The sequence below is a fragment of the Schistocerca serialis genome, chromosome 3, assembly GCF_023864345.2.
Source record: "Schistocerca serialis cubense isolate TAMUIC-IGC-003099 chromosome 3, iqSchSeri2.2, whole genome shotgun sequence".
NCBI lineage: Eukaryota > Metazoa > Arthropoda > Insecta > Orthoptera > Acrididae > Schistocerca > Schistocerca serialis.
In genome coordinates, this window is record NC_064640.1 from 282,847,066 (window position 1) to 282,863,882 (window position 16,817).

Genomic DNA, 16,817 nt, shown 5'->3' on the forward strand with positions numbered 1-16,817 from the left:
TTCAAACCTACACGATACTTTTTTCTAGTTGGGTAGCCCCACAAAACGAAAAAAGGAATAAAATTTTATCGCTTACTGCATTTTCGCTGTTCATGCAGAAAAACTGTCACATCAGAAATGAAGTTATAATTTATTACTCATTTACTACTAATTCTGTTCGCAAAACATTTTGCAGACAGTATTCAAATATACCCCGGAGTGTACCTGCTAACACATAGTTCACGAGATATAATGTCAGAAACACGGAGATGCGTGGAAAACTGGCTCGTCGTGCATGACGTTTTAATTTATTCCATCTTTACTATTAACCCCGTTTGTAACACTTTTCGCAGGCAGTGGCCACATATAGCAGTGGATGTCTCTGCAAAATTATATGATTGTGCGACGACTAGTTCTGGAGATATGAGGACACATACACTGAGGTGCGTGATAACGAAACTTCAGGGCGAAATATGTGTACAAATATGAGTGAAAACTGTTAAACATATGTGACATATGTGACAAGCGCAAACGCATGCAAAGCCACGTGTAAAAAGCTCTTCCTAAACCCCTGCATCGATTTCGAATTTCGTCACATATTATTTAATATCTGGAAAGAAATACTTTCGTGGTAACAGTCAGCAACCTCCTACTGGGTTGGGGTGATAATGTCAGTGGGAAAGGAGGAAGAGGAGATGGACAAACAGAGAAGGGGAAGGAGGAGATGAACACAGACAAGGGGAGGGAGAGATGGACAGAGAGAGTGGGAGGAAGAAGTGGATGGACAGAGTGGGTGGAGGAGGTAGGCAGAGAGAGGGGTAGGAAGGGATGCACAGAGAGAGGATAGGAGGAAATGGACAGAGAAACTGAAGAGGAAGAGATGGACAAGGAGAGGGAGGAAGAGGAGATGGACAAAGAAAGAGATAGATAGAGGGAGGGAGCAGGAAGTGATGTACAGGGAGACAGGGTAGAAGACATAGCAGAGGGAGAGGAGGAGGAGGACAGAGACACAAGGGAGGAGGAGATGGACTTAGAAGGGGTGACGAGATGATGGAGGGGAGGAGGAGATCAATAGGGAGAGGGGAAGGAGGTGGTGGACATGTTAAGGGGGAGGAAGAGATGGACGAGGAACAGGGAAGAAGAAGGTAGACTTAGAGCATGCGATGGACAAAGGGCGGAGCAGCAGATGGAACGAGAGAAGGAGGAGGAGCAGATGGACAGTGATAGGGGGCAGAGCAGATGAACAGAGAGGGGCAAGAGTAAATGGATAGAGTGTGGGAGTGGATGAGGTAGACAGTAGGGGAGAAGGAGATGTACAGGGAGGGGTGGAGGGGGAGATGGCCAGAGACAGGGCGGAGGAAGAGATGGACTAGATTGCTATACATATGTAGCCCGTTACTTCCGTGTACTCAGCTAGTCATTAATACTTCTAACTTTTTTTCTAACTACAGGCATATTCAACCAAGAGCGGCTGTTTCAAAATAAAACGCTGTATATTTTTAACGTCATTCGATAGCATTTGAATACGAAAACCGTAAGTCAAAGTTAGTTATTTACTCAGTAAATGAGCACTGCGAGTAAATGCGGAAATACATTTCCGTCATGCAGAAAAGCATAGTGTTGATGGTTTGTCGTTGTTTACCTCCGACCTATTATGAAGTGTCAAGTGTGTATCTGTGTCTTGTGGATTACTGCAATGATGGGCATCGTGAAGTGGTTACAATGTGTGTGGTGCACAATACAGCGATCTTCCTCTGTGATGGTCAGAAGTGGTCGACTGGAACTTTGACGACTAGTATGTCTGCACTCATGTTCCCATGTAGTGCAACATCGGACCACTGTCACATTGAGAACGAAAGTGTGTGTTGAATGATCGTAACTGATTGTCACTGAAGGTGATTGTGACGAAAAATAAGAGGACGACAGCTGCAAAAGTCGCTGCAGAGCTGAATGTCGTACTAACGAATCCTGTCAGCACCAAAACAACACAAAGTGGGCTGCAGAAGCGCAGAATTGCAGGGTGAGCTGGAACTGTCAAGCCGCACATCAGTGTTGCAAATTCCCATAAGAGTAAAACGTTGTGCCAACCTGGGCTATAGAGCAATGGAAGAAAGTCATTTGGTCAGATGAGTCTTATTTCATACTGTTTTCAACTTCTGGCAGAGTTTAAGTCACGAGTGTGAAACATGGCGAGGCTTTGATGATGATTTTGACAGTCGTATTGCGGTATTCCATATAGCATAGCACTCCATCTTCAGGCCACAAGTGGCCCACCGGGACCATCCGACCGCTGGGTCATTCTCAGATGAGGATGCGGATAGGAGGAGCGTGTGGTCAGCACGGAGCCGCTACTATTCGGTCGAGTAGCTCCTAAACTGGCATCACGAGGCTGAGTGCACCCCGAAAAATGGCAACAGCGCATGGCAGCCCAGATGGTCACCCATCCAAGGGCCGGCCACGCCCGACAACGCTTAACTTCGGTGATCTGACGGGAGCAGGTGTATCCACTGTGGCAAGGCCGTTGCCGGTGTTCCATATGCCACGTCGTTATCCGGTAAGGCCGAATTACTGCGAAGGGCTATATGACCAGTTTGGCTGATGAGGTCCATTCCATGATGATGTGTTTGTTCCTCAGTGGTGGTGCTATGTTCCATATAAGATTCCCTTGAAAACCGCACAGGACCTATATTTACCCATTCCGACACGAATGGAAGCTGTTTAGAATGTCAACGGTTTTCCAACGCCGTATTAGGTAAACTAATGTGTTGTATTTTTGGACTTTCCATATCTTTGTTAACCCCCCACCCTATAGGTTGGAATAAGCAGTTTCGATATGTCGTTTTATTTCGCCATGAAAGACATACTTATCTCCCTTGTCATCAAATAAATTTTAGGTTAGTCGGTCTTCTGGCGTAACCACAAGCGCCCGAACGAAGACGAAGAACGAAAGACCAGAGAAGGCGGTGAAACGACGTCGGCCAATGGTGCGCGGAATACGACCGCAACAAGACAGGAGCGCCCTAAAGCCGAAGTAAATATAAGCGGCGCTCCCGCCAGCCTTGGCCGCTCAGATCGGCTCAGTATACAGGCATTAGTGGAAAGTATTCGAGGAGTATTAGCACGGCCTAGGAGAGAGTGCTATGAGAACAAAAAAATGGTTCAAATGGCTCTGAGCACTATGCGACTTAACTTCTGAGGTCATCAGTCGCCTAGAACTTAGAACTAATTAAACCTAACTAACCTAAGGACATCACACACATCCATGCCCGAGGCAGGATTCGAACCTGCGACCGTAGCAGTCCCGCGGTTCCGGACTGAGCGCCTAGAACCGCTAGACCACCGCGGCCGGCGCTATGAGAACAGTTAGTAGTGATCCACAAACTGTGTGACAGACTTTCCTGAACATTGTGTATAGCCAGGACTCGCATTTATGTTGCATGGCACCCATCCCTTGAGACGCCTTTGTACATTAAAGTTTTGTCAATCTGCTTTCTAGAAATAACACCACTAATGTTATTTGCTTGAATTGTTCTATAGCATTCCGAGAACGCAGCATCCCTTAGGCAGCCTATACGAGACGAGTGGGCAAGACCCAACAGTCAGTGGGCTCGAGATATGTGGCGCTATCTATTGCCCTCCGTTTATACCCTTTTACACGGTCCATTCACATTAATGTTACCGCCTGTCAGAAGCCTGAATGACCACCTTTTGCAGCGCGGACGTGCAGAAAGAGAGTCACTGAGATTCTGGAAAGTACCGACATGGATATGGAGCCATGTCGACTCCAGCGCCTGCGCCAGGCTTCTCGGATGAAGATCCATGACGCCAACAGCTCGATCGACAGATTCTCGATTGGGTTTAAATCCGGGGAGTTCGGTGACCAGGGGAGTACGGTAAACTCACCCTGATGCTCTACAGACCATGCACATACAGTTTATGACTGTTTAGAATTTCGAAGAATTTGCATTACAAGCATTGCATAAATCCATAATAATTAAATATAATTGAACGTTGATGAGGCGACTTAAATTAAAACATCATGTGCCAAATTCTTCGTAAAGCGGTTATTTTTGTTGACTGATTACAAGGTGTTACGTGGAGTAGTGAGAAAAAGTGACAGGTTAGTGTTCACTTGAAGTGAAGTGTCTAAATAAATCATTCACGCCATAAATACTGAGAGATCGACTTGCTGCCCATTCTGAGATGTATTTATAGGCGATTTCATGTGGGTGGTGCTCTCGCCAAAAGTTGTGTGAATGCAAATTAAGTAGTAGAGATTCCAGTTCTGCACAGCAATTAAAATTCGGGGTCTGGTCGCACTGATGGGCCACACAATTAAAATCACCTGCGACGATGGATGGCGAGCGCAAATTGGGGAGTAAATGAATTATCTCCTCTCTGAAAAAGGACTTTCGAACGGCTTTCATGTTGGTACCCGAGGTGCGCATGTACTCGTATTAAAAATGCGAATGCTACGAAAATTAAAGGCAATACCTCTTCCCGAGGGATCAAGGGCACATCGCGAGCAGTTCAGCATATAACGTCGCCGTTCCGGCTTCAATACCTATATTTAAAACACATTCAGACCCCGTCATATTTTAAATTTTTCTGGTAGTGACCTCGTACAGTACAAATTTGTCAATTTATAACTCGCAGATATGATGTCACGATTGCAATAGTTTCATAGGCGCAGCGATTCTGTGAAGATTGATCGATGTCATACGGTAACTCTGCTAAATATGAGCTTTTATACGATTAAGAGACTAGATCGTCAGCCTGTTCTATTTTGGGGTCATATTTGAGGTCTGGTGATTGAACTATGAAGACAGGAGACGATTTCGAAGAAGTGAGTGGCCGTATAAATTACTTGTCGGTTGTAGGTCCTTGATCACTCAAGAGATTGACACTACGTGCATTTCTCAAGTGTTTGCGTTCTCGCTCTTTGAATTCCAAACCTTGGCCGGACTGTGATAAAAGGGTTCTTAGGCGTAGATGGAGGTTTCTTAATTATGGATAAACTTTCGAACAACATTGTCTATAAGTCGACTTAGCCGTTAAAGGAAAACTTTAGCATAAATGATGCTAGGAAGAGAAATATTTGGTCACCATATCAGACTTTGGTTGAGGGAGCGATGTCTCGTCATTGTGTCTCGTATGCGCTGCGAACGACTGAGAAATGGCGAGGTTTATCTTTAAAGTACAAACTTCGTTTGTTGCAGATGATTGCACACATAGACAATTTGGGGCGAGTTCTATCGACACCACGTCCGGTATCACGCTTACAGGAGACGGGTATTCACAGTTTCCATTTTTTTCGGAAGAAATAACTTATTGTCACATAAGCGTACATAGAGATAGACCCGCTTTGTTGAGATACCACTCAATGTGGGAGGTTTGTTGGATTTAAGTCGTGGACATTATCCCTGGAACTGAACAGTGTCGACACACAGGACAAGTTTCCTGGGCTGGTCCTAATAAACAAGTAGCGCCGTGGTGTCCATTTCTACCTAAGGTGGTGCATGTTTTCTGAGATCAGTCCGTAATACGTGGATGCCGTTGTTCACATTCAAGTGGGTGTTAGTGGCTCATTGCTTCTGTTTAACTGGTACACAATGGCATACTTCGTATAAGCGTCCTGAAATGTGTCTGCCGGTCCTCAAACGGCACATTGAAAATCCTCGCTGTTCTCACTCTACGTCCGACGTTATGTTATCACTTGACAACTTTCGCCCAAGGTCGCAATAAAATCAATTTCACCTTGAGTTTCAGTAACCGTATGTAAATGTACACTGAGGTGACAAGAGTAATGGGATAGTTCCTAATATCGTGTCGGATATCGTTTTGCCCGGCGTAGTGCAGTAACTCGACTTGGCATGGACTCAACAGGTCATTAGAACTTCGCTTCAGAAATATTGAGTAATTCTGCCTCTATAGTCTTCCATAACTGAGAAAGTGTTGCCAGTACAAGATTTTGTGCACGAACAGATCTCTCGATAATGTCCTGAAAATGTTCGATGAGATTCATCTCAGGAGATATTGATGGCCAATTCATTCGCTCGACTGTCCAGAATGTTCAAATCAGTAGTGAACAATTGTGATCCAGCGACATGGTGCACTGTCATTCATAAAAATTCCACCGTTGTTTGGGAACAGTGGCCGAACATAACCATTCTAATTCAATTTTCGGTTTAGTTGGACCAGAGGATGCAGTCCATTCCACGTAAACACAGCCCACACCGTTATGGAACCACCGCCAACTTGAACAGTGCCTTGTTGTCAACTTGTGTCCATGGTTTTGTGGGGTCGGCACCACACTTGAAGCCTACTATCAGCTCTTACCAACTGAAATCGGCACTCATCTGACCAGTCCACGGTTTTCCAGTTGTCTAGCGTCCAACCGATATAGCCACGAGGCCAGTAGAGGCGCTGTAGGTATTGTACTGTTAGCAAAGGCACTCGCGTCAGTCGTCTGCTTCCATAGCCCATTAACGCCTAATTTAGCCGCACTGTCCTAACTTATACGTTCGTCGTACGACCCACATCAATTTCTGCGATTATTGCGAGCAGTGTTGCTTGTCTGTTAGCACTGACAACTCTAAGCAAACACCACTGCTCTCGGTCGTTAAGTGAAGGCCATCGGTGGTGAGAGGTAATTCCTGAAATTTGGTATTTCCGGCGCACTATTGACACTCTGGATCTCGGAATACTGAACTCCCTAATGATTTCCGCAACTGACGTCCCATGCGCCGATCTCCAACTATCATCTGTTAATTGCCACGGTGCGGCCATAATCGTGTCGTAAACTTCTTAACATTAATCAACCGAGAACAGATGACAGCTTCGCCAATGCATCGCCCTTTTATACCTCGTGTTCGCGGTGCTACAGCGATCTGTACATATCTGTACTGTATCGTTATCCAATGACTTTTATCGCCTCAGTATATCTCGCAGCGCTAAATTTTGGTGTGTGCCTATCTGGTTACAAAACCTTACCGAAGTCCTATGGCTTCCAAACATGTTAAACATATGGACTCTGCTAATCATCTGTATTACTAAAGAGGCAAACTCCCCATCGCACCACCGTCAGATTTTGTGGTAAGATGGACCAGTGGATAGCCCGTCAAAACTTGAACAAAGATCAAGCGTGAAAACAGGAAGAACCTGTACTGAACTGTGAAAAAAGAAGCAAAATAGAAACAGTGAGCGGTCCAAGCCCAACATGTGCAACAACGAACGAATTGTAAGAACCACCGCATCGTAAATGTGTGGTCACGGTGTTCGACTACAAAGCCGGAGATCCGTGTTCATCCTTCACTCACGCCCTTTTTTTTGCAAAATTATGAACTTTCCGTCTTGTCGTTTGACGTGTCTGTTCTCCTTCTGTAGTCTTGCCAATTGTCGCACTACACATTGGTTATAGAATATGAGTTATTTGGTAAGAATATATTACCATAGCAAGTAAATGTTATAAAAAATGGTTCAAATGGCGCTAAGCACTATGAGACAACATCTGAGGTCATCAGTCCCCTAGACTTAGAACTACTTAAACCGAAATAACCTAAGTACATCACACACATCCATGCCCGAGGCAGGATTCGATCCTGCGACCGTAGCAGCACCGCGGTTCCGGACTGAAGCGCCTAAAATCGCTTGGCCACAACTGCCGGCGAATGTTATAAATAGTGAGAGCAGGTGAGATGCTACGTAGACCTCTGACAGAAATGGAAACAACAGAAAAACCCGTGTGAACTATGTTGCAGCAAAGGAATGTAAGAGACAAAAGTTCCAAAACGGTTTGAATACAGCGAACAGACACTTCAATGACCGGACGGACAGTTCATTATTTTGTGAAAAAAAATATATATGGGCTATTCAATTTCGCTCGATGTTGCACATCGTTGAGCTAGGAACGTTCACTGTTTCTGTTTTGCTTCTTTTTTCACAGTTCACTACAACTTCTCCCTGAATTCACTCTTCATCTGTATTCAATTTTTGACGGGCTCTCCACCGGGCCATCTTACCACAAAATTTGAAGAGGGTGCGATGGGGACTTAACCTTGTAAGCAACGAGCACGGCACCCACACCCAGTTGCAGGTTGCCTATCTCAAGGCTTCCAAGGACACGAAAATTTATTTTTCGGTAGTTCATATAGTGACAAAATTTTAAAAAATAAAATTGCTGACGTAATTCCCTAATTAAAAGGTATTATATTATGTGAAAAGTTCAGCAAAATAAGACAAGTACACTACTGGCCATTAAAATTGCTACACCAAGAAGAAATGCAGATGATAAACGGGTATTCATTGGACAAATATATTATAGTATAACTGACACGTGAACACAATTTCACGCAATTTGGGTGCATAGATCCTGAGAAATCAGTACCCAGAACAACCACCCCTGGCCGTAATAACGGACTTGATACGCCTTGTCATTGAGTCAAACAGAGTTTGGATGGTGTGTACAGGTACAGCTGCCCATGCAGCAACACGGTACCACAGTTCATCAAGAGTACTGACTTGCTCGGCTACCATTGACCAGACATTTTCAATTGGTGAGAGATCTGGAGAATGTGCTGGCTAGGGCAGCAGTCTAACATTTTCTGTATCCAGAGAGGCCCGTACAGGACCTGCAACATGCGGTCGTGCATTATCCTGCTGAAATGTAGGGTTTCGCAGGGATCGAATGAAGGGTAGAGCCACGGGTTGTAACACATCTGAAATGTAAGTGCCGTCAATGCGAACAAGAGGTGACCGAGACGTGTAACCAATGGCACTCCATACCATCACGCCGGGTGATACGCCAGTATGGCGATGACGAATACACGCTTCCAATGTGCGTTCACCGGGATGTCGATAAACACGGATGCGACCATCATGATGCTATAAACAGAACCTGGATTCATCCGAAAAAATTACGTTTTGCCATTCATGCACCCAGGTTCGTCGTTGAGTACACCATCGCAGGCGCTCCTGTCTGTGATGCTGCGTCAAGGGTAACCGCAGCCATGGTCTCCGAGCTAATAGTCCATGCTGCTGAAAACGTCGTCGAACTGTTCGTGCAGATGATTGTTGTCTTGCAAACGTCCCCATCTGTTGACTCAGGAATCGAGACGTGGCTGCACGATCCGTTACAGCCATGCGGATAAGATGCCTGTCATCTCGACTGCTAGTGATAACAATCCGTTGGGATCCAGCACGGCGTTCCGAATTACCCTCCTGAGCGCACCGATTCCATATTTTGCTAACAGTCATTGGATCTCTACCAACGCGAGCAGCAATGTTGCGATACGATAAACCGCAATCGCGATAGGCTATAATCCGAACTTTATCAAAGTCGGAAACATGATGGTACGCATTTCTCCTCCTTACACGAGGCATCATAACAACGTTTCACCAGGCAACGCCGGTCAACTGCAGTTTGTGTATGAGAAATCGGTTGGAAACTTTCCTCATGTCAGCTTGTTGTAGGTGTCGCCACCGGCGCCAACCTTGTGTGAATGCTTTGAAAAGCTAATCATTTGCATATCACAGCATCTTCTTCTTGTCGGTTAAATTTCGCGTCTGTAGCACGTCATCTTCGTGGTGTAGCAATTTTAATGGCTAGTAGTGTATTATAGTTTTAAACTGTGCATATGTCTTGAGGCAGCGTAACACACCGCTTACAAATATCCTGACTACATTCATCCAGTATTTGAGAACAAGAGCACTTACTGACTTGCTACAAACTTTAGAGAATTCACAAACTCTTCTGTTAACCATAATAATAGTAAAGCATGGTACGGAAAAACAAAAGCTAGTCTTAGAGTATCTGCATAGTTTGTGCAGCATCTCATTATTCTCAGTTCTACGTAATTTTAACACAGATATATTTGATCATTTCTTCATTGCTGGCATGTATGTCCAGACATTATGAATCCCACGGATAACTGCATCCGAGTATGCACTCAGTCCTTCGCTAGAATCCAATTGCAGAAAAAAACCTTTCAAGAATTTTAGCTTGGAATACGAGTATGTACTAAGTTTCACAAAATATAAGGTGCAGTCAGATGAAAACGAGATAAATGAAAAAAAGCAAGTAAACTGTTTATTATTTCAAAAGTCAACGACATAACTGTTAATACATTTATTCCACTTTAGGACAAGATGGTCAATTCCTTCGAGGGAAAATGTTTGCAGTTGCCTATGGAACCATGATTATACCCAGGCGTGCATCTCTTCGTCCGAAGCATAACGACGGTCACGAATGTCTTCTTTTAGGGCCACAAAAATATGGAAATTACATGGGGAGAGACTGGGATTGTATGGAGGATGTGTAAGAGGATGTGTGTGGGCGGGCTCATCTCTTGCTAAGGCTTTTTCGAGTACGCTGCAAAAGTTTCTCTGGGGAGCCCTTACACAATCTCCATACAGTTCCAACCTCTCCCACTACGATTTCCATATTTTCGGAACCCTGAAGAAAGAAATTCGAGGCCTCAGATTTGCTTCGAGAAAAGAGGTACATGCCGGGAAACAATCATGTTTCCGTAGGCAACCGCAAACACTTTTACTTAAAGGCATTAACCGTCTTGTCTCACGGTGGGATAACTGTATTAACAACTATGGCAACTACTTTTGAAATAATAAACAGTTTGCCTCCCTTCTTTCCATCTGTTTCGTTTTCATTTCACAGACCCTTATAAATGAAAGTAAAAACATAATCTTCAGTGGTTGACTAATTGTCACTGCCATTAGTTTATCTCTACGTGATTTTTTTCCATCCTTTCTTAAGAGCTTGTGTTTAGATTACTCATCGCAACAATGCACAAGATGTACAAAACCTTGAAATTAAACATAACTTATCCCGACCTTTGTTTCAGGATCTTCATAGTGTCGACCTGGAAGAATTCAAATACGGCGGTACTAATATCACCGCATTTCGTCTTGTGGATCCAGAGAAGCCAGAAATAAAGAAAGTTATCCGTGATTGGGGCTACGGCAGCTATGGCCGGAAAGCAGACATGGGTCCAATTAGGGTAAGTAGTAACCTGTTATAACGGATGAATTTAGCAGAAAATTGTAATACCTTAAGTGATATCAATTCGACAAAAACTGGGTACAGTAACGAATACTGAGGCTACAGTCTGTGTCTGATCTGCTTCAAGACACTAAAACACTACACATTGTTCACAAGAACCGGTAAACACAAGCACGACTAATTTTTTCAGTCCCTAATTGCATGTAAGAATTTCATTAACGATGATATCTGGAAAGGCAAGGGGAGGGGGAGGGAGATGAGGGCAATATGCTACTGATAATATCCCCCCCCCCCCCCCCCATTCGTTTCTGATTCCGCAGTCAGAACCTATGTACACTTGTGTCCAAGATCTAAACATGATCTGGAAATGGGAGCATATTTCCTCGACTACGGCTCTGGAAGGTTACCGAAAAACGTTAAGTTTAATCATAAGACACTTAACATACAAAAGCGTCCAGAACATTTAATTATAAAAGTTTTTAAATCAAAGATAAACGCATTTTTTAAATAGTAATAAAACCGGGAAATTGCTTTCGCAGTAACGGGCAGTTAATTTGGATGTTATTACCGCTAAGTGCCCCGCCCGTCCGGCAGTAACGTGTCATACTCACTGTGATGTTGTTCAAGAGGCCTATTGGAGAGTCGATCCCACTCCCGTGTAAGAGCTATGCCGGACCTGGAACTGGTCACTGGCAGGCTGCAATTCGTCTTCCCAATCCACTACAGACATATTCCTAACGACTCAGGTCCACAGGCACATCTGGGCAGTCTACCCGCTGCGTATCTTCAACTGTGAGAAATTCATTTATTAGAGCAGCTCAATATTGGCAAGAGTTATCGCTCTCGAACAAGAAGTCGGAACAATTGCACCTATAAGATCTCCGTTATGCAGCTGCAGTACTTCTCTGTTCATTAAGGTGTTAACAATATTCGTCCCATCTGCTACCGAAATGAAGAGCTTCATAAGCACATCCTATGACATGCTTCCCGACACCTAGACACCATCAACACCAAACTGTTCTATTCCAAAACTATTTCTGTAACTGTACATTCTTGGTCGACCTTGTACTGGCCAAGTGAAAACTTTTATTGGTTCGAACCGCTGTCAAAGACCTGAAATGAAACATGATGGTATCTCCAACACTGCCGATATCTGTGCTTGGCCTGCTTGGAGGGTGATATATTACGTGTGTAATACATAACGTTTCAATATCTTTGAATGAAAGGCCCATTAAAAATCATGGAATACTACTTCCCCATACAAAGAGCGTAAGTCTGGTATCAGAGGGTCCTCAGACACATTAAGAGTTCAAAATGGTTCAAATGGCTCTAAGCACTATGGGACTTAACACCTGAGGTCATAAATCCCCTAGACATTGAACTAATTAAACCTAACTAACCTAAGGACATCACACACACCCATGCCCGTAGCAGGATTCGAACCTACGACCGTAGCAGCAGCGCGGTTCCGGACTGAAGCGCCTAGAACCGCTCGGCCACAGCTCATTAAGAGTGATTATTGATATTGTCTAATCTCTGTTTCATAGTTTTCTGATTATTCTTAACTTTCGAACGTTAGTATAGGTGACACTGTAGGACTCACATTCTGGAGAATAATAGTAGAAATTTATCCTGATTTTTTTCTTTAAATAAGACAACGGCTGTTTCCTTCCCGTACTCTTATTAAGCCTTATTACCCAGACAAGGAATGGACGTAAGTCTCTACCCTTCCTACACTGGTGTTCAAAACCTAAGGACGAAAGTAACTTTTGTATGATGTTTCACTGCCAAGTAAAATAGCTCGTGAAATCTGGATCACTCATAGAAAGAACTGCTACACTGTAACTGAAATGAAAGCGCAATGAGACGATGAGACGAAGAAATAAACACAATAATTACACTGAAGTCACCGAGATTTATGACTGCCCTATGAACAATACGAAAGGCGAGACATGGTTCTTAATAGAGCATGTGATAACTACGGAAGACAATGTATACTGCGCAACGTATTCCCATGCTGACCACAAGGGTTGTAAAGAGTTCTTGTGGTAGGGCGTTCCTTTCCTCCACCAGAGTGGTTGACGGCTGCTGGATGGTCATTGGTGTACTTGAACGTGCTGCAAAGCGTATCCGCACGCATCCCACACGTGCTAGACGGTATTTATGCCGGGAGAACTGGCATACTCGTTCACTCAACGAATATCCTCTCATTTCGAGAGTTCCTTCTCTCGTGCTATTCGATGCGGTCGCTCATTTTCATTCATAAAAATGCAGTCAAGGCCGAATGCATTGCTGAAAAGACGCACATGGGAAGGAGTACAGTGTCACATTGCCCAGTGACTGCAGTGTCAAAGATTTTCGAGTACCCTTATGTATTATGCCTGCCCACTCCATAACATCTGGACCACCAATATTCATAGGGCGAGAGGCGAGAACACGTAATGCACCCAGTAACACTATCAAACGTGATAGTTTTGGTGATTCCGGTGTTATGGTGTGGGTAAACATAATGCTGCTTCGGCATACTGTCCTCCAAAACTTATAGCACGGTACTCTCTCCGCTCAACGTTATTGTGACTCTGTACTCCTTCGCCATATGGGTCTTTTCAGGGGTATATTCGGCTCCGACTGTATTTTTATGGATGATTTGGCGTGTGGGATGCGGTGACACAAGAACATCTTACAAACCTTGTGGCCAGCATCTGAGTTCGTTGCACAGCATGCATTGCCGCCCGTAGTGAGCCGCCTTTTGTAATGTCCTTGGGGCCATCATCAATCTTTGAATAAAAGTGTAATTTCTCGTCTCATGCCGTATCCAATTACCTTCCGTACTATACGGTAGCAGTTCTTCCTGTGTATGGTCCAAGTTTCATCGAGCTGTGTTACTTGGCAGAGTCACATTATGCGAAAGTTACTTTCGTCTTTCAGTTTTGCACGTAAGTGCATTTCCCGACGCATCCCCCAAGACAAATACATACCTTTTTTGCAGCCATAAATACCCCAGTTTCAACGCTGTGCTAGCTGTTCCATGTACACTCACGGCCAGTTGATTCATATGAGGGGCGTTTGAAAAGTCCGTGCTAAGTCCGAGAGATTGCACCACCGGCGAGTATCGAGGTCATGTTTAGTTAGTAGCATCTTTGGAGAGAACGCACACTAAGTTTCAGCCATATTGGTATATTTCTTTGTGTTTGGCATTCGTGTGAATCAAGGAAGTCGAGTGATTGTCAAAAAATGGACGAAAAAGAATTTCGTGTGGTGATTAAACATTACTTTATGAAACGCCTCAGGAGACTAAAGAGAAGATTGATAAACATTAAGGTGACTCTGCACCTTCGATTAGAACAGTTTATAAGTGGTTTCAAAATTTTCAGTGGCCATATGGGGACAAGTGAAGCTGAACGTTCTGGACGCCCTGTGGAGGTTACGACTCCAGAAATCATTGATAAAATCCATGATATGGTGATGGATGACAGAAGAGTTAAGGTGCGTGAGATTGCTAGTGCTGTGGGCATCTCGAATCAATGGGTACATAATATTTTGCATAAACATTTGGACATGAGAAAGCTATCCGCAAGATGGGTTCCGCGATTGCTCACGCTTGACCGAAAACGGAATCGTGTGAAGTGTTGCAAGGATTGTTTGCAGCTGTTCAAGAAGAATCCGCAGCCGGCCGCTGTGACCGAGCGGTTCTAGGCGCTTCAGTCCGGAACCGAGCGACTGCTACGGTCGGAGGTTCGAAACCTGCCTCGGGCATGGATGTGTGTTATGTCCTTCGGTTTGGTTTAAGTAGTTCTAAGTTCTAGGGAACTGATGACCTCAGATGTTAAGTCCCATAGTGCTCAGAGCCATTTGAACCATTTGAAGAATCCGCAGGACTTTAAGCGTTGTTTCGTCACTGTGGATGAAACATCGATACATTACTATACTCCTGAGACCAAACAACCACCTAAACAACGGGTTACCAAGGGAGAATCTGCACCAAAAAAGGCGAAGACCATTCCTTCGGCCAGAAAGATTATGGCGGCTGTCTTTTGGGATTCACAAGGGATAATCCTCATCGATTATCTGGAAAAGGGTAAAACTATTACAGGTGCATATTATTCATAGTTATTGGACTGTTTGAAACCGAGCTGCAAGAAAAACGCCGGCGATTGGACCGCAAAAAAGTCCTTTTCTATCACGACAATGCACCAGCACACACCTCAGCAATTGTGGTCGCAAAATTAACGGAAATAAGATTCCAACTCGTTTCACATCCCCCTGTTCTCCAGACTTGGCTCCCTCAGACTACTGTTTGTTCCCCAATTTGAAGAAACGGCTGGGGGGGACAAAGATTTTATTAAAATGAGGAGGTGATTGCAGCGACTAATAGCTATTTTGCAGACTTGCCCAATTCCCATTATTCGGAAGGGATCAACAAATTAGAACAGCGTTGGACGAAGTGTATAGGTCTAAAAGGAGACTATGTTGAAAAATAAAAAAGGTTTGCCCCAAACACGTAAGTAATTTTTATTTTTGCACGGACTTTTCAATCGCCCCTCATAGATATCTGCTGTGAGGAAGAGAAACGGCTCATCTTGCCATGACGCTTATGTTACTCCTTGGAGAGGTCATCTGAACTGACGAATAGCGCTATACGTTGATGCGCGTACGCCGAAAATCACATGACGCGATGCAACTAGCTTTTCAAAAGCACACCTTTCCATGAAGGTGGTGGAAGCGTTTTTGTGCAAGTAATGTTAATATGGGATGAAATGGTAACCCTGATGCACCTGTCATCGCCTCTTGCAGGTAAACGATACTGACTTTCCGATCTTGCGTATCCGATTGTTCTCCTCAAGCACTTCGCAAGCCATCCATATCTATAGCAAGACAATACACCAAGCACTCGTTTCTGAAATTTATCAGAATGCTTTGACATCTAAGAATACGTGCCTGATTGCGCATCCAGGTACAAACTATCTCCGCGATTGTGAACGGCAGTTGAGCGGAAGTGGGTGAGGATGGCTTCCGATCGCTAACGCTGAGCCCACGCCACGACGCGGAAGCAGCAGCGTCGTCAGGCGAAAGGGAATGCTACAAGCTCCTAGATAGGTTTATTCAGTTCAGTTGCTCATGAATGGACGTATAGTGGGGAAGTAATAGTTCTTAATAAACTACGAAGACACATTCTTAGAATTTTATGAGTTGCTCTGCTCATGGTGCCTCAGCATTTCTCGAGGTGCTTCCATGGTTATCTGTCTCTATCATATCACTGAAATTTTCTTAGTGATTAAAAATACATCGTGAAATGTACAACATTCTTTAAACATTCTCAGACTCTTCCGTCATTCCAAACTGACAAATGTTGTAGAAATTCATAGTACTAAAAACAGGTCGCTAGAAGGCCTTAAAACACAGTTTGCTCGGAGATATACTGTACTTTCTTAAAAGTCTCATTTTTGACGTAGGGAATGTAGAAATAATTATTGCTTATGTCTCTCTGCGAGCTGCAAGTAGACTCTTAGTATCTTCACGACTTCGCATTTATTTCTTCTCTTGAGGCAAATAACGCGTTCTTGTGCGATGGTGCATGACGTGTGAACCCTAGTGGTTGACGAAATGAAAGTAACTAGATCGATTCACTGTTTCTTGCCTTTCGATAAGTTTTTATGGCACCGAAGTCTGATTAAAAAAGATAATTAAATCAAATTTAAAACCGATTCTAACTAGCTTCGGTCTAGTTTGAAAATGCCTTCTTAGTGATAACGCAGTACTTTTGTCCTGTTCTGGAGCTTTCATCCACGCACATAAAAGTAATTTCAGACGTGCACCAGGG

At 44.0% G+C, this 16,817-nt stretch overlaps 1 protein-coding gene across 4 annotated transcripts in view; it reads left to right on the plus strand.

Annotated features, from left to right (window-relative positions):
- The window catches only part of LOC126470065 (glutamate receptor ionotropic, kainate 2), a 194,528-nt gene that overhangs the window by 83,411 nt on the left and 94,300 nt on the right, over positions 1 to 16,817 (plus strand). For all 4 annotated transcript variants that reach the window (XM_050097571.1, XM_050097572.1, XM_050097573.1 and 1 more), the window contains exon 7: positions 10,839 to 10,994. In XM_050097571.1, the coding sequence (XP_049953528.1) occupies positions 10,839 to 10,994 (156 nt within the window). The remainder of the gene's footprint in view (positions 1 to 10,838; positions 10,995 to 16,817) is intronic.